The sequence below is a fragment of the Giraffa tippelskirchi genome, chromosome 7 (assembly GCF_054371585.1).
Source record: "Giraffa tippelskirchi isolate mGirTip1 chromosome 7, T2T-mGirTip1v1.2.pri, whole genome shotgun sequence".
In the NCBI taxonomy this organism is placed as follows: Eukaryota; Metazoa; Chordata; class Mammalia; order Artiodactyla; family Giraffidae; genus Giraffa; species Giraffa tippelskirchi.
In genome coordinates this window covers 108,648,888-108,674,275 of record NC_137281.1, presented here as the reverse complement: position 1 = coordinate 108,674,275, position 25,388 = coordinate 108,648,888, and the positions used below count along the sequence as shown (strand labels likewise).

The 25,388-nt window shown below is 44.0% G+C and overlaps 1 protein-coding gene across 13 annotated transcripts in view; it reads left to right on the top strand.

The window, feature by feature from the left end:
• Window positions 1-25,388, top strand: part of USP3 (ubiquitin specific peptidase 3) — a 156,623-nt gene that overhangs the window by 44,915 nt on the left and 86,320 nt on the right. For 4 of the 13 annotated variants that reach the window (XM_081507467.1, XM_081507466.1, XM_081507476.1 and 1 more), the window contains exon 1: window positions 12,432-12,670. The exons of 7 other annotated variants lie outside the window; for them this stretch is intronic. In XM_081507467.1, the coding sequence (XP_081363593.1) occupies window positions 12,580-12,670 (91 nt within the window). In that variant the 5' untranslated portion in view covers window positions 12,432-12,579. Of the gene's footprint in view, window positions 1-12,431; window positions 12,808-25,388 lie in introns of those variants that run through there. 2 more of the 13 variants (XM_081507468.1, XM_081507475.1) reach the window with 1 other exon arrangement.

Sequence of the window (25,388 nt, the reverse complement as noted above, 5' to 3'; positions counted from 1 at the left end):
TCCCTGGAGGTGGTTTGATAGCGTGTACGTTGTGAACTGGTTTGCCCTCTCCGGTGCCAGTTTCCTCACAGGCAGTAGGGTGATTGGACTACATGATTTCCAGAAGTACATTCAAGTGCCAAGGTCCTGGTCCAGGACCCCATCTCCAGGGGAAAGTTACATGACAACGCTGGAATCTAGCATCACCCCCAACCCTAGTCACACAACACTGCCCCATCACAGGGAACTCAATTTTGAACAGGTTGCTGGTGCACAGAAGGAAGTCGCAGATCAGTTTATTCAGGGAACTCAGTCCTGTGAAGAGTCGATGGTCCCACCCAGTCTCAGGAGACTAAAATGTATCAAAGCTCCCATTTAATAATGTGTACTGAGAACCACAGGTGCCACCACACAGAGGACCCTGCTCTGTCCCCACCCCGCCCCTCTCTGCCCCACACTGAACCCTGTCCCCTTCACCTTTTCCAGGACAGCTGCTCCTGGAAACCAAGGTGCAATCAGGAGGCTGCTTGGCAATTATGCGTGTGTCCATGACAGGCGGGGCTCCCTGGTCCTCTAGAGTCCTGCCCTCTGAGCCTCTGTTCGCCCACCCTCACTGCCAGAGACACACTGGCCAAGTTCCTTTGGAAATTCCCTTTCTTCCTGCTCCTAGCTGCCTCTCCTATCTCTGATACTCAGGTTCCTGTTAAAGTCTGGCCATGGCTTTGGGGAAGTTCTCTAGTAGATGCTAAATGAGATTGGAGGAGCTGATTTCCTGGAAAGTGTCTGACTAGATTAGTTGGGAAGGGTGTGGCCCATCTCCTAGGGTGCCTAGGGCTGCCAGCTTTTGCCAACCCCGCCCCCACTCCTCAGAATCCTTTCAGTCTTTGCCATCCCCTCTGACCTCCTTGCAAGGAGGCCCAGGTTGTAAGGAGGTCATTTTTGTCTTCCAGTATGAATATTCTAGCAGCCTTCTCCCCAGATACCCATTCTAGGGGGTCCAAGGCAAAACTAAGAGCTTCAAAAGCATGTGTCAGGTGAAGTTGGTGACCTGTGTTTATTAGGAGTCTTCCCTCGTGGCTTATTAGGAACCTACTTTATGAATGGCAAGAGTTACATGTTCTACCCACATTATCTCAGCCTTTCTTTACCACTCTGTGGGATAGGCACTGTTATAACCCCCATTTTACAACTTTTGGACCTAAGAGATTCAGAGAGAGTGTATTGCTTGTCTAAGATCACAGAGTTGTTTTGTTGTTTTAACTGATTTTTGGCTGCACCACTCGGCATGTGGGATCTTAGTTACCTGACCAGGGATCAAACCTGCAGCCCCTGCAGTGGAACACAGAATCTTAACCACTGGACAGCCAGGGAAGTCCTCACACAGTTATTAAGAGGTGGAGGGACACTCAGACTCAGTTCCATCCATTGCCAAAGCCAAGGCTCTGTCCATCAGGTCACTGTCTTCAAGGACACATTTCTTGAGAACCTACTAAATGTAAAACCCTGGGGCCAGTACTTTGATAAATATCCAGTTGAATGAGGGTAGGTAGCTCTTGCATTCTAGGCAGACAGTTTCTTACTGGGAGGTGGTATAAACACAAGGGATTCTATTCCAAAGCAGACTGAAATAAGTGCTCTCTGTAAGGACAAGCGGAGTCCCACAGAAACACAGATGAAGAAGGGAGATCAATCCATGCTGTGTGTGAGAGAGAGGGAGAGAGGGGAGGAAAGAAGAGAGGAAGAGGAGAAGGAGGGAGAGAGAGAAAATATGAATGAGATGGGTGCTGGGCAGAATTTTTCTCTTTTTTAAATGTTATTAGTTTGCCACATTTGCTTAATCTATATGGGTGTGTGGATCTTTTTCCTTTTGGCTGTGCTGCACAATTTGTGGGATCTTAGTTCCCCGATGAGGAATCAAACCTGGGCCCTCAGCAGTGAAAGCTCAGAGTTCTAACCACTGGACTGCCAGAGAATTCTGCAGAATTTTTCTAAAGATGGGCTTCCCTGGTGGCTCAGATGGTAAAGAATCCACCTGCAGGGCAGGAGACCCAAGTTCCATCCCTGGGTCGGGAAGATCCCCTGGGGAAGGGAATGGCTACCCACTCCAGTATTCTTGCCTGGCAAATTCCATAGACAGAAGAGCCTGGCTGGCTACAGTCCATGGGGTTGCAGAGAGTCAGCTAACCCTTTCACTTACACAGTTTTCTAAAGATGGGCTTTGTGTTGTGCCTTGGTAGGTGGGAGGACTTTCACAGGCTGGAGTGAAAGAGGCAGAGGAGAGCTTGTGCAAGAAGCCAGGGTGAGAGCACTAAGGATCTGCCCAGCAGTCAGGCCTGTGTGGGGGTGTGGAGAGAAACAAGGCTGGCAGGTGGGTTAAGAGCCTTGAGGCCACGGAAGGGTCTAGGCTTGCTCCTGGGAGCAGTGGGCAGCTGCCGACAGCTTCCAGTAGAGCACAGGCAGGAAGCGGTGATGCAAGTTTGCAGTGAGATCTGGCAGTGGGAGGTGGGGATGTGGCCTTTGTGTGGTTCCTCCCTTCTTTGGCCAAGACTCACTGCAGGCTGGCCACTCAGCAGGGGACATTTAGAGGACGGGCTCCAGCCATGGAAGCTCCAAGTCTTAGCACAGGCTGAGCATGAGGCCCCTTCAAGGCCTGTGGCAAGGGTTCAGAGAAGGAAGTGTCCTGATTTTGTGTTTTTCTGGCTGGATGCCGGGGAGGTGTGGTCCAGTAGGAAACACTGAGGGTCCTGGGATGGGAGGGGGTGGCGGGCATGGGCAGGGGAAATTGAAAGGAAATGTACTCTGAGACATGGGAAAGAAGAGTCTTTGCATCTCAACCAAGGCACAGTAAGTGCCCCCTGCCTATTACAGATTCAGGCTCATTTCTGACTTTGAAAGTCTTGTTTAAGGAAGTACAGATGAAGTTGTCTTTCAAGTGCTGTAAAAACTCAATGAAACTGAGAACCCGATTGCCTGGGCATTCAATTCACCATAATTGGTTTTTTGACTCAGTGATAAGAAAAAGAGGTAAATGACTATAACCAAGTTAATATCAGGATGTCAACAATAAAAATACCCATTATGGACAACCACAGGCAGAATTAGCGATGCATGTAGAAGGTGAGAGCCTAGGACCAGTCTGGGGAGTGTGAGGGAAGCAAGTCTGCCTCTGTGCGTGTGTGCGTGTTAAGTCACTTCAGTTGTCTCTGACTCTGTGCGACCCCATGAACTGTAGCCCACCAAGCTCCTCAATCCGTGGGATTCTCCAGGCAAGAATATTGGAGTGGGTTGCCATGCCCTCCTCCAGGAGATCTTCCCGACTCAGGGATCGAACCTGCATCTCTTGTGTCTCCTTCATTGACAGGCAGGTTCTTTACTGCTAGCACCACCTGAGAAGCCCAAGCCTGCCTCTATAGTCATCTCTTTCTCCATTGGAATCAGCTTGCATATCCTACCCACACAGGAAAAGTCGAATGAGATGCATGAAAAATCTCTTTTTCAACTTTGCTTTCTACAGACTCTGGCAAGCAAAGAGCACTCTGGTGTCTGGAGTTGCCCAGAAGACTCTCTGTTGCTGGACAAATGTGTCACCTCTCTAGGACCAGTCTCCTCTGTGAAACTTCTGGCCCTTCCAGTTCCTTAATCATTCTGCCCTAAGGGCTCTCAGGGTAGTTTTCCACGAAGCCTTGTTGCTTCTGATCTCCATTTCCAGCCTGAAAGCACCAGCCACTACACAGGGAACTGAGAAAGGCTGAACGGGGGCTCTAAGGCCCTTTCCTTACTTTTCCATCATTGTTCTTTGGATGAAAAAAAGGTGAAATACCTTTTTTTTTTGTTCTCCTGTTGCTGCCAATTTATAACTGGGTCAACCACAGCAGAGCTTTCTAGATGTCAGATTTATAAAATATGCTTATAACCTTTCGTGTGACTACATAAATGCATAAATTATGGGTATTGGTGACCTCAGAAAATGGTTCTGACTATGATACATGGACCCCTGCTCTCTGTTTCCAAAGATTAAGTATTTGGCTCAGGGAGGGATTTCCCTGGTGGTCCAGTGGCTAAGACTCTGTGCTCTCAATGCAGGGGGCATGGGTTCGATCCCTGGTCAGGGAACTAGATCCCACGTGCCGCAACTAAAGATCCCACCTGCCACAACGGAGATCGAAGATCCCATGTGCTGCAACTAAGACACAGCACAGCCAGATAAATAAATAAATGAATGAATATAATTTTTTAAGTATTTGGCTAAGGGAGACAGAGCAGGAAAATCACCATTTTGCGAGCAGGTATTATTGTTCCCATTTCATAGAGGCTCCAGAGAGGTCAGGGTGCTGGTCCAAGGTCATGCAGCAGGCCAGTGGTGGAAGTAGGACCCCAACCTGAGCAGATCCAAAGCCATACTTCTTTCCAGTGCATCAGGCACCTCATGGGAGGGCCTGGGACTATGAAAACCGATGATCTGGATATGTGAGAATTTCATTTTCTGGTTAGCTGGAGACTCCAGATAGCTGAATTGTCAGATTAGACAAGGTTCAGATAGAGGTTCAGATTAGATTAGGCAGAGATAGAGGTTCTCTAAGTCTAGGATTCTTTTCTCCATCCAAATCCTACTTCTTAAAAGAGTGTGAGCCTCTCCCTCCCAGGGGTTTCTAGGCTCCCAGAGGACACAGTGTCAGGGATCAAGTCCCGATTACAACTTACAACGGGGGGAAGTTGCATCTGCATTCTAATCTCTCCTATTTGGCTCTACCTAGATGTGCGCTGTGGTTTTCATTTGCATTTCTCAGATGTCTAATGCAGGTGAACATCTTACAGATTGTTAGTGGTTCCTTTCTTTCCTCTGTCTTATCACTGCATCTGGGCACCCTTATACCCTCTCCCAAGGCCTGGTAGAGTGCAACCCCTCACAGGTTCCCGAATCCTGGGGACCCAGATTTCTCTATCATAGCAGTTCTCTGCTATAGAGAGTCAGTAGCCCTTTACCATCTTTCTGTCTTCCTTGCTGACCTCACCTCCCAGCTTTCTATCTCCTTGCCCATGACTCTCCAGCCAGACTGGCAGTCTCAGACTCTCTCTGAGTCTCTGAACCTTTGCAGGTACAGTTACCTCTGCCTGGGATGCTATGTCCCCCCTCCCCCACCCTACCTGGTTAACGTCTGTGTATCTTTCACAGCTCAGGTCATATGTTACTTCCTCCAGGAAGTCTTGCCTGATGCTTCCCCCACCCCCACCCACCCGCCTGGGTGGGTTGCCCCTTGTTTGTGGCTAGGCAACATCCTGTACTTCCCGTCATAGCACTTATCATGCTGGGTTGCAATTACCTCTTTGCTTGTCTGTTTCTCTTGCTCCTTTCCTTGTCCCTTTAACGATGAGACTTTGTGTTGTTTCAGTTTTATATTCTGTGAGTCTTGAGCATCAGTGATATTTGTTGAATGAATAACCTGGCCTGGGTTCCTTTAAAAAGGATAAAAATCTACCCTTCTCGGCTAACTGTCAGTGATTTAAGGCTACCATCCTCCATCTCCCACATCAACCCCCCTACTAGACAAGGTCTCAAGGAAATGGACATTCATTGAGGGTCTACTGTACACCAAGCACCAAGCCAGGCCCTTTAAGTGTGAAGTCATTTTCACAATTTTAAGGCTTAAGACTCCATGTCTAGACAGCACTTTTAAATTCAAAGGATCTGATGTCCAGTCAGTCAATGAAGAAGCAAGGGGAAAGGAGTGATATTACGCTTTCCATCTTTCCACTTTGATAGTGGCAAAGAGATGTCAACAGAGGAGGCCCCCACATAGCTCAGAGCTCTGAGTCTTTGTACTCTCAGTGCCTGGCATGTGGCAGGAGTACAGACAATATCTGTTGAGTAAATGAACAAATGGTTGAAGAGAAACAGAAAGAGCAGACTTTCTTTCTTCTGAAGCCTAGAAGACCCAACATTTCTTCCTGGACCCGACCTAATATATTTCCTCCACGTGTTGATAAGCAAAACTCGACACTGAAGTATTTTTGTCATGGGCAGCTGTCCACAGTGCCAGGCAGTGATTTCTGCTCAGTCTATTGAATAAAAATGACTACACCCAGCTATAAAGGAAGATGAGAAATGTCTTTTCTGAACCTAGGAGGAAAAGAAAACAGATTTGGGGAACTTCCCTGGTGGGCCAGTGGCTAAGAATCCATCTGCCAATGCAGGGGACACAGGTTTGATTCCTGGTCCAAGAGGCTTCCACATGCCCTGGGGCAACTAAGTCCATGCACCACAACTACTGAGCTTGCCCTCTAGAGCCTGAGAGCTGCAACTGCTGAAGACCATGTGCTCTAGAACCCGTGCTCCGACCAAGAGAAGAAGCTACTGCAATGAGAAGCTCATAGACTGCAACTAGAGAGTAGCCCCCACTCACCACAACTAGAGAAAGCCTTTGCGCAGCAATGAAGACACAGCACAGCTAAATAAATAAATAATTAATTTTTAAAAGAGTCAACCATTAAAAAAAAAAAAAAGATTTAGGGTCAGCAGTTAGCAGTCACTGCTGAAGGATACCGGAGAAGGCAATGGCACCCCACTCCAGTCCTCTTGTCTGGAAAATCCCATGGATGGAGGAGCCTGGCAGGCTTCAGTCCATGGGGTCGCTAAGAGTCGGACACGACTGAGCGACTTCACTTTCACTTTTCACTTTCGTGCATTGGAGAAGGAAATGGCAACCCAATCCAGTGTTCTTTCCTGGAGAATCCCAGGGACGGGGGAGCCTGGTGGTCTGTCGTCTATGGGGTTGCACAGAGTCGGACACGACTGAAGCGACTTAGCAGCAGCAGCAGCTGAAGGATACAAGGACAGTCTTACTTCTGCCAATGTCACTGGGTGGCCATGAGCTATCGCAGGATCAATGGATGTCCACTCTAGAATGGGCCTTGGGGATCATCAAGGCCCAGGGGGTTCAACTCCCTGATTTTACAAATGGGAGACTGGGGCCCAGAGAGAAGTGATTCCTTCACTTATTAGAGTTGTTTGGTGCTGGAGCCATTTGGTATTGCATAGTTGGTCAGTGCTTTAGCTGCAAAGTGGGTCTTTAAACAAGAAAACCTCATCTCCTTCATAAAACTGCCTTGAAGTTCACATTTCAATGACAAAGAGGAAAAGCATTAAAAGGAATACAAATTTAGATGTTGATTATACAAGATTATGATAAAGGTGCTGAACATAAATTCTTTAGTTACTCAGGAGGCTTTTCTGTGTCCTATGGTCCCTAAGAATCTTCTTTATTGTTAGGAACTTCAGCTTCCCCCAGAAAATACTGCAAAATTATTTATCTGACCATGTGTGTGAGGGGTGAAAACCACTTTTGATGAAAGAGCAGTTACTTATTGTGTGTACTTGTGCAATTATTTAAACCTTCTTTGAGCTTTAGGTCTTTCATTAATAAAAAGGAAAAGATTATACCTGTATCTAAGATATTTGCTGTAGGGATTTAAGAAAAAATGAAAATCACTTGATAGAGTATCTGGCATCTACTTGGGACCAGAAAAATGAGTTGAAGTCCTTTCAGTGAATCCCTAGGGGAATATTACACACAATGATTGATATAATCACTCTTGAAAGGGGCACTTCCAACATTTAATCAATAATCTTTTTCTTATATCTTCAATTGCTGAACTCGCTGCCTAGGATCCACAATTGAAAAGAAAAGCATCTGCTCCCAAAGGAGACTGAAACAGAAACAGAAAAATCCAGCACCACGTGCAGGCTGCAGGAATGGAATGAGTGATGGTGTGAAGGGAAGGCTTAGTCTTGAGTGAATGATGAAGGGTTTCTCTGAGGAGGCTACATGCTTCATGGGAGAGGAGTCAGCTGGCCAAGTAGAAGGGAAAGTGGGGGAGGACACAAAGTGTGAGGAAGCACATTTTCTGTAATGAGGGAGTTATTTTAGATATTGGGGCTTCCCTGGTGGCTCAGTGGTGAAGAATCTGCCTGCCAATGCAAGAGACTCAGGGAAGATCCCTATTTGGGGCAGGGGGAAAGGGGGAGATCCCCTGGAGAAGAAAATGGCAATCCACTCCAGTATTCTTGCCTGGGAAATCCCAGGGACAGAGGAGCCTGGAGGGCTACAGTCCATGGGGTCGCAAAGAGTTGGACCTGACTTAGTGACTAAACAACAACAACGTTTTAGATATTGCTGGAATAGTTTTTTTTTTTTTTAAGCTTTAACAAAAGAGAAGGGATAAGTGACTGTGAGGGCAGTGGGTTTCCAACTTTATCTTGCCACACATGGGGAGTCACTGAAGAATCTGGGGCAGGGAGATAATAGAAAGGGGTAAATGAGAAGTACTGAGAGAATGACAGCCAGTGATGGCTAGCTGGCTGAAGCCCACACCCAGCCCCATCATTGATTTAATCATTCAAGACATAGTTACTGAGGACCTGCCTGCCAGGAGCTGGAAATCAGGCATTGAACAGGACTAGCAAGGTCTCTGTTCTCCTGGAGGAGACTGACAATAGATAAACAAGTAAACAAGCAAGGAAGTATCAGATAAGTGCCTCTTGGAAAATTAAACAAGCTGATAAAAGCGTCCCTGAGCGGCTGCTCCTCACCCTCTTCTCCTCGTTCCCAATACCCGCCAAGCCGCCTCCTGAGTTTTCTAAGGAGATTTTGCTCCTAGGAAAATCTCTAAAGTAAATCATTAACCAAGCTCTCTCGGTGTTTTCAATAAGACATCTTCCCCAGGGCCCGGTCAGCTTGTTATCCTTGCTTCGGGACCACCGATTCTGCCAGAAGCCTGGAGTCTAAAAGTTAGATGAGGATGGTCTTGACAAGCTTGAGAAGGGTCCTGATCGTGGTTCCCTCGGCAACGTATATCCCCCTCCCCAGCCGTCCCCTTCCTGCTCCAGGCTCAGCCCCTTCTCCCTCCTCCCTTTAATACAGATATCCCCTCTAAAAGAACGACATTTGATAATACAGTTGAAATTGTTCATTCCTCTCCTCTGAAAAATGCAGACTTCTAAAACTCGCCCGCCTCTGCTGGCAAGAGCCGTCCTCTCCTCCTATTCCTAACCCTTCCTCCCGACCGCCCCCGCGGGGACTCCCGGAGGCTGCGTGTTCTGGGCACCGGTGATGGAGGCTGGCTCCGCACCACCGGGCTCACCCTCCTGTAAGTCAGAGTTCCCTAGCGCCAGAGGGATGCAGGCCAAGAATCAAAAAGAGAACATTGTAATAAACGAAGCTGAAGAAACGAGGGACTAAAAAGGCAGATTCCCCAGTATGCCCCATGGTCTTCCCCCTTTTGACACATTTACTTACCACGAGGATTTAAAAAAAAAAAATTTTTTTTTAACAGTGTGGAAACTTTCAGAGCCACAGTAAAGTTTTAGGTAAACCAAGGAAACATCCCAGGAAGGCCTTTTGATTTTGCCCAGCTTTTCTGAACTGCGTGATAGTCATAGTTAGCCCTCTGTGGTCCATAGCAGTCAGGTTTGATTAAGTTAGGACCCCTGCTTGGAGAGACTTCTATTCTAGTTAAAGAGTGAAGACTAATAAAACTTTTCCTCCCCGCCCCCCACCCCCTCCCCCCCAGTTTGCACCTTACAAGGTATATTCACATTCTTGATATTGTTAAAATCATAAACTCAAAGCTGAAGGGAAATTTAGAGATTGAGAGGTTAAGCAGGACAATTACTTGGCATATACTGGGCCACTTCCTAACCATCTGCCCATGGTAGACATTGCTAATCGATCACTCATTCATGATCTAACTCTCTCGTATTGGATACCCTCCATGTTCCACTCCTAGGAGTACAGCAGGAAACCAGACGGACTTGTTTGCTACCCTTATGGACCTTCAAGGGGAAGACAGACATTAAATAAATACACGCCTGAAGAGTGTTTTAAAAGGAGGAATATGGGGGCAGACAAGGGCATTGCACACCTGGAGGGAACCAGGATGTGGGGCAGGGTCAGGAAAGGCCCCCTTGAGGAAATGATGTTTAAGCTGAGCTCTAGATGACAAGGAAACTGAGTCTTCGTGAGGGTTAAAAAGGAAACATTACATGCTAGATGAAAGACCAGTGTGAGTTCAGGGCATGTTTCAGGGTTAAATGAGAGGGCATGAATGATAAATGGGGGTAGGTGTCCAGAGGGAGATAGAGCTTGATCCAACCAGTCCTTGAATAAGAATCGGTTGATAGGAGGAGAGGATTGGGACAGCCTGAGCTGAGGTCACATTTATTGTTTATCCTCCCCCTTCTTAGGAATTATCCTCTCACCTGCTGCCATTTTTAAAAAAGCTATAATTTTAAAACATTTTTAGTGTAAAAACTTTTAATTTCGTTGTTGGTTTAGCCACTTTTATTCAAGCATTATTTGCAGCATTGGAAAGTTATAAATTATTGACTACCTACTATGGGAGAAGGCAATGGCACCCCACTCCAGTACTCTTGCCTGGAAAATCCCATGGACAGAGGAGCCTGGTAGGCTGCAGTTCATGGGGTCGCTAAGAGTCGGACATGACTGAGCAACTTCACTTTCACTTTTCACCTTCATGCACTGGGGAAGGGAATGGCAACCCACTCCAGTGTTCTTGCCTGGAGAATCCCAGGGGTGGGGGAGCCTGGTGGGCTGCCGTCTATGGGGTCGCACAGAGTCGGACACGACTGAAGCGACTTAGCAGCAGCAGCACTATGGGGGTGGCAATTCTCATGACTTCTCACATCCTTTTTGTGAGATAAGTATTATCTTCCCAGTTTTACGGATGTAAAAAAAAAAGGCTTGGGAGGACTAGAGATACTTGGTCATGACCATAAAGTTGATCATCAAGTAGGCAACTGAGCTAGGATTTGAGCAGCTGCAATTTCCACAACTCTGTCACTGTCATAAAACCTCCAAATGGCTTGCTCTAAAGCAGTCAAGTAAAACTTGGGAAGCAACCAAAGAGCGTTGACTGAGGAGTCGGAAATACTAGGGGGATATGGGGTGGGGGAGGAGGGGGAAAGTGTCCGCAGAGATGCTGCAGGTGAGTGTCCACCTAGGCAGAGGAGCGCGCGGCAGAAGCAGAGTGGCGGCGGGTGGTGCAGGGGATGGCGGGGCGTGAGAGATGACTGAGGGCATCCCTCGACTGCTCCAGGACTGACTACGGGGAGGTGCCCTGCTCTAACCTCTACCCGGTCCGGCCCGGTTAATCATTTCCTGACCCTCCTTCCTCCTCTCTCCCAGCCCGCAGGATTGCCACATCAACCTCCCCCCTCCCAGCCTCCTGGCCTGTTGCTCCTTCGCCGGGTTTTACAAGGAGCCCCAACTTTGAGGCAACGTTTCTAACAGCCCCGGACGCCCTCAAGGCCGTTCCCCGGAGAGGTCGCAGGCTCGCTTGGGTGTAGCGCTTGCCCTAGCGGCCTCTTGAGGCTTGCCCTATGCTCTTTTTTGGACTGAGAGGTCAGAGAGGCGGGGATCCAATCCCCGCGCGGATTAACTAATTAAAGGCTCGGTTTCCCCTGCGGTAAAAAGGGAGGATGGTAACAGCAGCTGGCGGGGAGGTGCGCGGTTGAAATGAAGTATTGTGTGTTAAGTGCCTGGCTAGGAGACAACAGTGGGTGTTTAACAAACGTTAGATCCCTTCCCTTTTTATCACCTGATCACCGGGACCGCCCGCTCAGCAAACCTAGGTTTACAGCTATGTCGCCTAAACTTAAACTGGACGTTGAGGTCTGAATGTCCGATCGTATGCTCGAGGTAATGCCAACAGTGATTCATAGTGACAGGGTTTGAACCCAGGTTCACGATCGCCCCTGCCATCTCGCACCTAAGTGGCTGGCTAAGGCCACATGTCCAGAACCTAGTCCAGAACTAGAACCTGGTCAGTATGATACCTGCCGCAGGGAGCAGACCACTAAACCAGTACCGCTCTGGGACCCATGCAGCCCGCTGGGCCGCTGGGGGCCAGGCCTTTAACCTCTCTGAGTCTGAGCCACAGTGTGTAAAATGGGGGCTCTCTGTCTGCCCGTGCGGTTTTTATTCTTCACTCTTTTTTACGTGACCAGATTTTCTACCCCAGTGTAGTCAGACCATCTCATTACTCAGGATCAGTGTTTTCTGACTGCGAGCGCTCTCCCAGGCCGGGGTAAAAGCAGCGGACCGGCCCGGCGCGCCCCGGCTTGGCGCCCCACCCTTCTCGGGGTCGGGGGAAGCCGCAGCTGCTCTGGGCAGCGGAGTTGGGAAAGTCACTTCCGAGCGCAGTCTGACTCTGGGCCAGCCGCCGGCGAGCGCGCGGACCCCACCCAGCAGGAGAAGACGGGGGCGGGGCCGGGCCTGGAGGCGGGGCCTGCCCAGGGGCGGGGCGGGGCCGGCCTGGGAAGACGGAAGCCCCCAACCTAGGGGTGGCGGCAGAACCCGGATCCCGGAGCACCACGTTTTCCGGAGCCGGACATCTGGAGACGGCGGGCGAGAAAACCCGGCGCCCGGAAGCTTTTTGCTTTCTTTGACGCAAGGGCTCGGGACGCAGCCGCCGTCGGCCGAGCACCCGGCGAGGAGCGACCCCAGACGGAGTCTTTGGAGTTCCTCCGCCCCCGCCTCGCCGGGTCCGGGAGCCTCAGTCCTCCTCGCAGCTCTCCTGGTGGCCATGGAGTGTCCGCACCTGAGCGCCAGCGTCTGCATCGCTCCGGACTCAGCCAAGTTCCCCAACGGCTCCCCGTCGTCCTGGTGCTGCAGCGGTGAGTGCGGCCCCAGGCGGCCCTGCAGGGCACCCGAGGCCCCGGCTCCGCCGGGCCTGCCGTCTAGGGGCCGCGGGCGGCGGACGCGCGGACTCGGGAAGCGGTGCGGGCGAGCCGGGCCCCGTGGCTGGGGAGGGGTACGCGGTGAGGCGTGCGGAGCGGCGGCGGGCGGAGTGGCGGCGGCGGCTCCTTTGTTTCCCGTGGCCCGACGGTCCGGCCGGCGAAGGAGAGGCCCGCGAGCGATGCGAGCCCGCGGGGGCCACGAGCGCGTGGGGACGGCGGCGAGCCGGAACCCTGGCCTGCGGCTCGCGCCCCCGCGCCGCGCAGCAGTGCCCCGGGGCTGTGCTGGCCCGTGTCGCGGGGTCGGGGGGCTACGGGAGTGGGTGTCTGGCCCCCACAAGGCGGCCGCACGTGTGGCGGGGCCCGAGTTGTGTCCCCTTCCTTGACCGGACGGGAAAAGCGCCGCTCTTGGGGGCAGCTTTGTCTGGGCTGCTGGGCACGCTGGGGCCCTTCGATACCTGCTCCGGCCCCGCTTCCTTTCGCTTCCCCCTATGCTCCAGCGACCCGATCCACGCCCGGTGGGCGGGAGCCGCCACCCCGAGAGGTGCTCAGAACTCGGGAGACCGAGGTCAGAGGCTTTCATCAGCCCGGGAGGGGGAAGTTTGAAAACAGGCTGCGGGCTAAAAAAGCTCAGAAGGCTGATGGAGCAGCTGCTTTGGAGGGGCGGTTCGCGTTGGCTTTCAGGTCTTCTTGGTGGGTTGAAACTGCTTTGGGGTTTCCGAGTCCATGTGCTGGAGGACAGTTATTAGGTTTATGTAATGCTTTTGCATTGCTTAAGCATCTTAACTCCTCCTGCCGGGCCCCTTGGAAGCCCCAGTGCCCTCTTATTGTCTGCTCGAGCGACTTAGGATCGCACCGGCCACACTGCTTTGATTACTTCCTGGTAGGGCCCTGGTGCAGCCGATAGAGTCTTTGTTTATTAGCTTTGAGATGATCGGTGGCAGCTTGGGTTGGAGTGTAGAATGTAAATTGTGCATTTCAAAGATCTTAAGTTCATTTGAAGAAATAAAGAGAAGAAAAGAGCAGTGGTACGGTTTAGCTGTGTGGCGTTTCTCATTATGGGCCGGAGCTAGGAAGATAGTTTAGAGAACGCCTTAACACTTTTGACAGGTTACTTCTTAAATGGTGATTATTATGTCCTTGGAGAAAAATACAGGCAACAGCCACAAAGAAAAGTGTACCCTGGGATAAGGAGTCGAGATAACTGTGGCTTCCTTGAGCTCTGAGAGGTTTGATGCTTTGCTTGCCTTTGTAAAGTCAGATTGTCTTTTTCTGCACGAAGCCCATAAAGATTATAACCGGTTAATTGATTTTGCAGTGCAGTATTGCAGTTCTTTTATGAGGGTGCAGGAAACTTACCTAGGAATGTTTCTTCCACAGTGAATGTTGAGTATGATACAACAAATAAGGTGTGTCAAATTGCTTTATAAATTAGTTGATGTTGCATTAGCTATAGTTGTAGCTGTGGTGCTGCGATTGTGGCAAGTTGTTTCTTTCTTCTTCTTCTTTTTTTTTTTTTTTCCAAGAGATTTGGAGGAAGAAATGACCAAAGTAAACACTAGGAAAAGCATACCTCATGAGGAATGATGAAATTACTTTATCTGTGGTCAACTACAGGGATACAAAGCAGACAGCTCCCTTATGGCTTTTTCTAGGTAAACTCACATCAAATTTTAAAATGGCCTCACTGGGCACATGCATCTAGAAAAAGGAAAAGAGTTTATGCAAGTGACAGATATCCTGTTGTGAGTCAGCCTTGCCTTTGTCAGTCAGGGCATCCACTTGACTGTGGGAAAGAGGTGCAGAAGATGGAACATCTCTTGAGGAACTTAAGTTAAAATGGAACATAACTTAGAGGCTTGTGCTGATACAAAGAACAAACTAGTATGGCTAGCTCTAAGGGAGGGGTTATTTCTGTCCAAGGGTTAGGATGGCATCTTTGCATCTTGCAACAAAGTTTGTCTCTGACATTGCTTTGGGAGGGTGATTTTAGTCATGTGCTTTCATTTGTAGAACCAATAAAGCTAGTTTCGCAACTTTATGTGGATTTTTTTGCTTCTGTTCAAGTTCTGTGAATTGAACCCATTTCATGCGGGCCTCCCACTAACCTATTGGCATCCACTCATTGATATAATCTCATATTTTTATATTGAGCTTGATCTTGTTCTTGCCTGCCTGTTGTTTCAGTGATTAAACGATTATTAACTATGAGTCTTTGGCTAATTCATCATCTTGGAGGGTTATATATTCTAGTATTTATTCTCCAACACTCTCGAATTTCTTCTTTCCTTTCATTCTTTCTTTTTCTTTTTGGTAGGGCACTAAAAGAGTAGCCAGTGTGTGGAATAATGCGGTGACTGAGTGTTGAGTCTGATTACGTTCTTTTTAGGGAGGGGAAAATCCCTGTCTTGGCACTGGGACAATAAAAGTAATGCCCTTGCCCTGTTTTCTTTGGGAGCTTGCAGTTACATCACAGTGAAACAGCCTTAAGGCAGCCAAGCAGATTGCAAAAGACCAACATCCTAGGCTCTTCTAGGTAGCAATACATCCTTGGAAAGTAGTTCTGTTTCCTTTGAGCATAAGTCTTATGGTATCATTTGTTTAAAATGGGTAATACTTCACATTTACTTCACAGGTTGTTGTTAGGATGCACAAGGTAATTTTTGTGCAAACTTTGAGAGACTCCAAACACTATTCAAGTAATAGGTGGTTTTATAGGTCAGAACATCTTTATAAAAAGGGCTCTGAATACTTAAGTATCTAAAGCCCCTTAAATAGGGGCTAGGACAGACTGGCTTTATGCTGAATTATGCTTTCCAAGGAGATCTATTACTCAACAAGATTAGGGGGTGTAAGAAGTAATTATACTTCGGAATTAACTTGAGCTTCTTATCTGTGGAAAGCCCTTAGTACATATTATTGTATATGTTATGTAATTGTGTACCACAGTGGTTCTCAAACTTTTTATTTTCAGGCCTCTTTTACCCTCTTAAAATTATCGAGAACCCAAAGAGCCTTTGTTTGTATGGCTCATAGCTACTGATAGTTGTTGTACTGAAAATTATATTTATTTATATATAGAAATACTATATATTTATTATATCCTTTACAATTAATAATAATAAATCCATTACCTGTTAACAAATAGTAATTTATGTAAATTTTCAAAACAAAAATTTGGTGAGAAGATTGGCATTTTAATTTTTGTAACTGTCTTTGTTGTTTGGCTTAATAGAAGACAGCTGGATTTTTACATCTGCCTTTGCCTTCGGCCTCTTGAGATATCACACATTGGATAGCCTCTGGAAAACTCCACTGCATGCTTGTGAGAGAATAAGGGTAGAGGATAAAAGTAACATCAGTATTATTTATGAAAATAGTTTGACCTCATGTACCCTTGAAGGATTTTGGAAACCTTCAGGGGCTCAGGATCACACTCTGAGAACCCACTTGTATACAACAATCGTAACAGTTAAGGACACCTGCTCTTATCAAAATAGCTTTCAAATATTAAAGAATTCCTTAAGGTCTTAAAACTAGCAACATTTATGTCTGCGTGGAGATTTACAGAATTTATAATATATAAGCTGGGATGATGGAGTCCAGTAGTCAGTCCTTTGCTCTCAAAAAGTTGCAGTCTAATCTAGTTGGGGAGAGACAGGAAACTAACTGATTAGAAGTTAAATCCATGTTGTGGCTTAAGGTAAGTGTTGAAAATAGTAATCTCCTAATAAGGTAGAAGTTGATTTTTGTCTAATTTTGCTAAATTCGTTCTCGTTTTTAAATGAAAACGTTTTAAATAAAAACGAGGTCATTCTTTCAAAGTTTTCGTTAAGAGCACATACCAGATGTTATTTTCAGAAGCTGGAGACTTGGGGATTTCATTTGTGTGTGTGTGGGTAAAAGTGTTGAACCAGTGGCAAAATACTGGGGAGAAAAAACAGATTGGTTAAAAAGATGCCCTAAACACAACTGTTTTCATAACTAAGGTGAGCCAAAGACTTTAAGGGTTTGGGTTAAATAGCCAGTTAAATTGTAGATATTTTAATAGCATAGGCATGAAAAATTTTTCCCTGATTAACTCTTTAAAGAGTTGAGAAGTCCTCTTATAGTTTCTAGTGCACACTTGCCCTCACATTACCTAAGAAAAGTAAGTGTAGATTAAGTAAATATTTGGCAGTTTGGGATGGTTATTGGAGATTAATCCTTTTTTGAAGATACATTTAGTTGGATAGAGTTCTGATTATTGATTCTGTCTCAGTGATAATAAACTTGTCATTTGTGATAAAGCTTGAGCTAAAAATGAGATCACCTTGATGGGGTGATGGGTTATTTTGTACTAGATTTCTCTCATAACCTACATCCAAAGAAGACTCTTGTATACCCAGTAGACTAAATTTTCTAGCTAGGATCAGTCATTTGTTCATTGTAAGGTCAAATGCATTTACTGCTCTCTAGTAGTAACCCTGTATGAAATTAAGTGCCTAGCATGTAATGAGACGCTCAGTAAATATTTGCTTAATGAATGAAGGAACTTTCTTCCTTTTGATGGTGGCTGGAATGTCCTTAAACTTGATGTTTAAAATAAATGGAAAGCATAGTAAGTGAACTTCTCTCCAGAATGCTTTCACCAGTCCCCACTCCTGGCTTTTAGTCTGTAAAGTAAACTTTGAATTGTGAGGAACTGACTATCTGCAGTCTTGTTACCATGATGAATTTGTATTCTTTTGACATTCTGTGTTTGTAGGTGGGCAGGTGTGACATTTTAGTAGTAAATGTGGATGGGACAGTTAAAAATCAGTGGGCCTGTGATACTTTTGAAGATTAATATTTAAACTTCATACACTTTTCTGAAGAATTTTAACTTTTTTGATAAGATTTGTAAGCTTAAGTCAAACACAGTTGTCTTTCTAGTTTTTCTGGCAGTATCCCACCTGGAATCCCAGCCCCTAGAAGTTGAAAGCAGCCTAAGCTTATTTCCAAAGTCTCTGAATAATTGGTAGTAGATGTGAAGAAGCTGGGATTTAGAATGTGCTCCATGTGTTCATTTGAAGAGGCTGCAGTCTAGGGACTGAGCCTAACATTTTGCTGTTGTGAAGAAGTTTTGACACATGGATCCGAAGTTATTCTCCAAATAGTATTGTTGTAGTATACAAAGAATATCCTTCATGGCCTAAGCAGGGGAAAGGATGGGATTGAGGGGTGAATTTGAACTGTTTGTTTCAGTTTCTTGTTATTCATTTATTCTCAAAATAGCTCATTCTCATCATTCTTTGCTTTTACAGCATTAGCCTTAGGCTCTTATAACATCCTACTTTTTCCACTTTGAAATTTAAGCGATTTCCTTCTTTACTGGAATATGATAGATTAATTTTGAATCCTTTAACTTAATTTGGAAATATTTATGTTTTTCTAGTGTTTGTCACTCAGTGAGCAGAACAGTGAGTAACTTAGTTTGTAGCTCATTGAGTAATTTAAATTCCTGTTTTAAAATTTAATTGAGTCCCTCTTCCATTGGGGAGTAATTTACAAGGGCATTTCCCCTAACCTGTGTTTTTTTTTTTTCTTTTGCAGTTTTTTCCCCCTTCTTGAGCTATATTAGATATTTTCCTTCTTTGAAAGAAAATACTAGTGTCCTTTGATTTTGTCTAGACCGTGGGTTTTGTGTTCAACCTAAGCATCCAAGTAGACTTGGATAGTAGCTTATCAGTGTTTGAAGTGGGAACTATATATTGTTAACGTATTTTAGTGTTTTATGTTTATTCATAGCTCCTTTAAACACAAGAGCCACTGCATTCTAGGTGTTTCAGTAGAGCTTTCCTGGACAGATGGCTTAGAAGGAAGTACTTAGATTCTCAGCAGGGGCTGGTACTTCTTGGAGGGTTTATTTGTGATGAAGCTTACCTTGATTGACAGCTTAGAATGCTGAGAATACCATTAGCAACAGCAATAGCTTGTTAATCTTACCTAGAATTGTTTCGCCCCAAGACCTCTCAAGATGCCCTCTGATTTCTAATAGTCTGTTTTGAGAATGTAGGTAAGAGAAGGTATCTTTCACAATGAAAGGAAATTTACCTAAAAATTGTTTATTGCAATTGTATCTTGAAATCTTTCTGAGTTGTTGAATGATCTTTGGCTTAGAAACTTGTAAACAGAGGTCATCTTTTAACTGCTGTGAGTCTGCAGATGTTAGTGTATATAGTAATTCCAGATGTTTTCTCATCTACTAGTTTTACTGAGTAGGAGGAGAGCTGAGAACAACATAAAGGAACTTCAAAGCAGTTGGCCAGCATTTAATCCTGACTAATTGAATTAACTACCCATCCTTGTAGTTTTTCCTGTTTCACAGATTGTGAAACTGAGACAAAGATTAACAGAGTTGCTCAAGATGCTTGGGGATATTAGAGATAGCCCAGAGCTTAAATTCAGATACCATTCAAACCATACTTTTGGCTTGCCTTTTTAAAAGCAGGGTCTTTATTTTGTCATCTAGTCACTTACTGCTTGATAATTTAAAGGATTATAAGTGTTTGGAGACATACTTGAAATAATTTCTCTGAAGATTTTTGATGTGAAAGTGTATTTTAAATTCTACATTTTGGAAATAATTTACTTTAAATTTCTATGTTTAATTAGCCCTTCCTCCCTCTGTTTATTGATTAAAATGCCAGCAAGGTGGGAAAAGGTTGTTAATAAATATAGTTGGAAGAACACTGTTTTTGAATGTCTAAATTTTGGTTCAGATTGAATTTGTTTGTAGGTTGAAATGAGCTTTACTTTAGTTCAGATATCATGAACCAGCCTTCTCACCATAGCTGTGGATAAAATGCAGTGAGCTCTTTGTCATTTTATAAACGTGGCCCCCTCCCATTTGTTCATTTTGTTTCTGCTGGAGGAGATTCTTTTTGGAGGTTGTTTGTTATGGGGTGGGGGAGGGAGAGAATTCTTAAGATAGAGGATTTTGCTTTTGCTGCTGGTAGCTCAGGGGTTATTTGAATCTTTGCTTTTAGGCAGTATCCTTTGTTGAGTCCATTTCGTTATATTTTAAGATTTTCCAATTGTATTTCTTGTAGAAGTTACTTACAGTCTTTAGACCGCAGTGCTTAAAACAAGATTCTGCCCCCCCCTTCTTAAGGCATAATGAAAAACAGGTATATGTTTGCTCTTTACAGATATATAATATACAGGTAAGCTTAAGAAGGCAACTTCACATTTTGAAAACTTTTGTTGAAACAAAACCTGCGCATTGAAAAGTGAAGTTTTTGGTTGTCTTTAGTATTTGTGTTAGCTAAATGCTTCACCATTAATCACCACTAGCTAATTAAATTTTCTAAGACCCTTTTGACTAGGAAATTGAGAGTTTATTTTGAATATGAACCAGCTTGTGTCTTTGAAAAGATATTATAATCAACTGGATTTTATCTGGAGACTTTATACTCTGCTTTAGGATTGAATAACTCTATCAGTGGGCTGTTTTCCATTTTGAGTAGATGTTCTTTCCTGATATTTTTTCTTTGTTCTAGCTGGGTTTAAGGCAGCCTTTAGAAATCTACTTGCTTGTTTATCCTTGACCTGTCCTGAAGACGCTAATTTCATGGACTGTTCTTGAACTGCCTCATCACCAGACAGAGCAGGCTGCTGATTAACTGTCATGTTCCTGCAGGTTTAATTTAACCGATTGTGAGATAGTACACTTGTTAATTCAACTTCTTTAAATCTTAGTTCTTACTGACCATGCTCAGGTTTTCCTTTTTAGATAATAGATCATTGTCCATTCCTCCTTTGTTTTGGTCAGAGTTTGTGAAGATCATGCTGAAATTTCTAGGCAGCAAATTTTTTTTTTTTTGGTGACAGAATGTTTCCCTGGGATAATGGATATATAAATGTTGAAAAATACTCTAATTTTTTTTTTTTTTAAGAACTTCTATTTACCTTAGTCTGGGGCTGACATTTATATTATTGATTAAGTGGTTTTTAAATTTTAGTGTCACACAGTAAAACTGAGATTAACTCTAGTTTCCATCTGAATTATTTTGAGTGTTAATTCTGTGCTCTTTTGGCATTGGAGAGACTGTTTGCAACAACAGACTCAAGCTTCACCTTACGTGTATGAGGTAGCTGCCAGAGCTCAACATTCATGCTGTGAGAATTTAATTCTAATTTAATTTAATTCCAATTTAATTTAACTTCATTTCAGTTATTTCAAGTGTTTTGTTAGTGTGTAGTCTTTTTAGAACCTTATTTAAAAAATATTTTTTGAGACTTTTTTCCTTTGAATGATTAATATAGAGTTTTGGGAAAATGTGGGTCAGATTTTTTTTTAATGTACCTATTGGTTGTAAAAAAAAAAAAAAAATTCCAGTTCTTGCTTTGCATCAGATAATTAGAACAGCTAATGGAGTTTACAGGTGCCTATTTTCTGTAATACTGGGTATCTAGCCCTTTAAGCAGAGTATAAGTATATGCCCAGTTTATGTTTTTTTCTTTCCATTTCTTCATAAATAGTCCCATTGATTTTTTAAAAGGATAGTTTCCCAGCACACCAGTAAATGCAACTGTGGTAATTTCATACCCCCACCCCCAGATTTGTACTTTAGTGCTAACCTGTACTGTATAACCACAAAAAGCTAGAAAAAGGATTGTACAACATAGATATTAAACCTGCTCTCTGAGTAAAGTCTTTGATAATGATGTCCCTTAATGTCTTAAATGTTTTATTGATTTATATGAGGGAGTGCTTCCTATAAAATAATGTGTGGGCATCTTTTCTTGTCTTGCATACACTTGCTTTTGTTTCGAAATAATAGTTGTGTGGTGTTTACAGTTATGACTTGATTCATTTCTTTTGAAAATCCTTTTACTATTTAACCGTGGATTTGCCTACTCAGGTTGTTGGCAAAGTGTGGAATTGCATCAGATCTTGCTATATTAAATAAATGGAAATATTGGATGCCAGAATTTTTCTTAAGTGATTCATGGCTTTTGTGTTCGTACTCTGTATAATCAGCTTCATAAGGAGAGTTATTTTTGAAACAATATAAGCTCCTGATAATTTTTCTGTGGTTATTTGTGCCTGGTCTTCCAAAGGCAGAAGTGGCCATTTTGACTCTGATTTAGTGATCTGCTTTGATTTGAGTAGTTATAACCCTTCTCTCCACTACCCTTTCCTCTGATTTGTAGGTAGGGGCACAGTTCCAGCATTTAGCTGAAGACTGTAAAACAGATAAAAGCATAATAGCTTCATAGGTGTCTTTTTTTTTTTTTTTTTTTACCAAAGTGGGTTTGAACAAGTCTGAGTCTGTGATAGAATGAATAATAAAAGATGTTTAGTACATTACATGGAGAAGGCAATGGCACCCCACTCCAGTACTCTTGCCTGGAAAATCCCATGGATGGAGGAGCCTGGTAGGCCACAGTCCATGGGGTCGCTAAGAGTCGGACACGACTGAGCGACTTCACTTTCACTTTTCCCTTTCATGCACTGGAGAAGGAAATGGCAACCCACTCCAGTATTCTTGCCTGGAGAATCCCAGGGACGGAGGAGCCCGATGGGCTGCCGTCTATGGGATCGCACAGAGTCGGACACGACTGAAGCGACTTAGCAGCAGCAGCAGCAGCAGTACATTACAATTGAGCATATGTAGTTTCACATACATTATTTCCATATGTTGTTTTCTATTGCTTTTGAGGACTGATTTCAGAAATCCATTTCAAAATAGAGGAAAATGCTTGAGCGAGTGAGGGGACCAGTCTAACGGATGAGAATTTGCCTCTGTGTAGGAAATCAGCAGGACCAGATGCCCTCTCTTCTGGCTCTGTAGGTATCTGGCTCTGTTAACATATAGATGATAAATTTTGGCCAGCTTTGAAATTACATTCTCTAGTAGAGGACACATACCATTAGCTCTGGAAATTAGCCTTGTGGTATACAGGGAGTTCAGTAGGTGCCTGGCCCCAAATGACTAACAGCTTTTGTAATTTTTATTTCATGCAATAGGTGATAGGCATTTTTTAAGGTGAAAAAAGTGGTTTAGGCAACTTCATGAATTGATATGATTGTTATATCAGTTTACCTTTTAAAGATTAGTGTTTTCGAAAAGTAGTACATTATACAGTTACGTCATACAGTATAGTATCAGAAGGTTTAAAATAGAACAGCAGTCTCCCTGCCCTCCATCCTCAGTCCTACTGTCCACAGACAACCACTTTCCGCTCTGTTAGCTTTCTTTCTCATGTTTACCCACATACTTCTAAGTAATACATTGTTGTTTTTCAATTTATCCATTTTAGGTAGCATCTCTTGACATATTGTGGTGGTAAATGAGGACATTAGTATTTGCATTACCCTTTCCTCTGCCCCCTCTCCATTTCTCAATATGACCAGACCACAAATTTTTATTAATATTGTGATTACTTTTTTTTCTTGCATTTTATTTTTCCTTTAGTTAGTAATTGCTTTTTTTTTAATTGCTTACTTTACTTTCTTTACATTTTCTCCCAAATATAACCTATATATTTGTCAAATGTCTATGAATATTATTTTCCAAGCATTTAAACACATAAGCTCTTAGTAGTATTTTTCCTGAGACTCTCCTTCCTAGAGTGTCCTCGCTCCCATCTGAGCTGACTGTTCTCTAGGCCAACTGGACAGTTTTTATCCTGTGATTCCCTTGCTGTCCTCTTGTATTAGATCTCCCATTCCCTGGATCCCAGGTCTTTCTCTTCCTTGGTTTATTAGACCATTGTGCTGGAGTACATCATCTAGGTCCCTTCTCAGGGGAGCCACATTTTTGATCCCATCCAAGTCTGACACCTTTATTCTACCTTTATATTTGACTGCTTGGTTGACTGTAGACTGTTAGTTAGAAAAGATTTTTCTCTTAGAATTTTTTTTTTTTTTTTGGTGACGCAGCACAGCTTGTGGGATCTTAGTTCCCCTACTGGGGATCAAACCCACACCCCTCCCATTGAAAGCACAGTCTTAACCTCTGGACCGCCAGGGAAGTCCCTCTCTTAGAATTTTGAAAGCAGTGTTCTTTTGTTTTTAGGCTTTCAGTGTTTTTTTTAAGAAACGTGATGCCTTTTTGATGACTGTTTCTTCATATATAGCCTTTTATTCTTTCTCCTGGAAGCTTTTAGGATATTCCTTTTATCCTTGGTGTTCCGGAATTTCAGAGTGATATGTCTTGGCATGGCTTAGTTTTTCTTTTCTTGTGATGGGTTCTCAAGGGACTTTTCAATCTGTGCATTTGAGAGTACACTCATCTTCCCATACTTAAATCTCCTAGTTTGTACATTTTTCTTTGTACATCTCCTATTAATTGAATGTTGAGCACCATGGGTAGAACCTGTAATTTTCTTATCTTTTTATTTCTTTGCCTTTTGGTTCTAGCTCCTGAGATATTTCCTTGTTTTTATTTTTCCTTCTACCCTTCTATTGAATTTTGATAATAATATTTCTTGTTTTCAAGAGCTTTTTCTCCTTTTTCTGACCATTGTTTTTTCATGCATCCTATTGCTATTGTTTTGCAGTGTCTTCTCTTGTTACTCCTGGGTTTTAGAGTTTGTTCTGAGGCTTTTCTGTGCTGTCTGCATTGTTTCTCTTGTCTCTGGGTTCCTCTTTTTCTTTTCAAAATGATTCTTTCAATTAGAAGTTTCCTTCACAGGATCTTATTTTATCTGTCTATTTTTTCATGTAAGGGTGGGGCACTAAAAAGCTCTGTGAGGCTTGTATACATTGGGCTTCACCGTAAAGTTGAGGACAGGCCACCTTCTTCATTGGAGGCAGACGGTCAAAATGTCTGTATGGATATTTATTTTTTTAGCACCGTTTTTTCAGTATTCCCTCTGGGAGCTGTACACCTGGCCGCTGATGTTCTGACACGAGGAAGTAGTAAGTTCATGAGTTCATTGTTCCTTGCAGCCCTTGGACCCCTCGTTTTTAGTGCCACCCTTACTTTGCTGTCTGCTGTGCCCTGTGTCCCTAAGCCCAGAACTGCCACCTGTCCGCATTCTTCTTTGCTGGCACTTGGGCTGTAGCTTTCTTCATGCTACAAAGATTGTTACTGCTCCTTCGACTTCTTCCTGACTGCCAAAAGCATGTTGAAGTTTGCTTGTCTCACATGTTCTCTTTGTGAATCACTATCAATTTAATTTTTTATTGTCATTTTAGTGAAATGGGGTGGAGAGGAGATAAGAGAGAAATTAGTCTGCCATGCTTAATTTGGTGTTTATTTTTATTTAATTAATTAAAATTATTTGGCCATGCTGTGCAGCATGTGGGATCTTAGTTCCCTGGCCAGGGATGGAACCTGTGTCTCCTGCATTGGAAGTGCAGAGTCTTAACCACTGGATCACCAGGGAATCCCAATTTGGTGTTTATTTTTAATGAAATATTTTTAAATGCAGTTTTTAGGGCAAAAACACGCTTTGCCTTTTCAGAGATGATTTTATTAGTAATCATCCCAAGAGTTAAATCACTGAAACTGAAATTTTGCAGTACTATTTTTGAGTAAAAGTTTAAACTCAGATTTACCTTCCTTGATAAGCAGAGCAAAATACTGTTGCTATTACCAGAGTCGGCAGAGAGAGTAGATAAGCCTTTAGGTTTGGCTCTGCTTGGGAAATTGGGAGCCAGAGTTTGGATATGTAAAAGAAA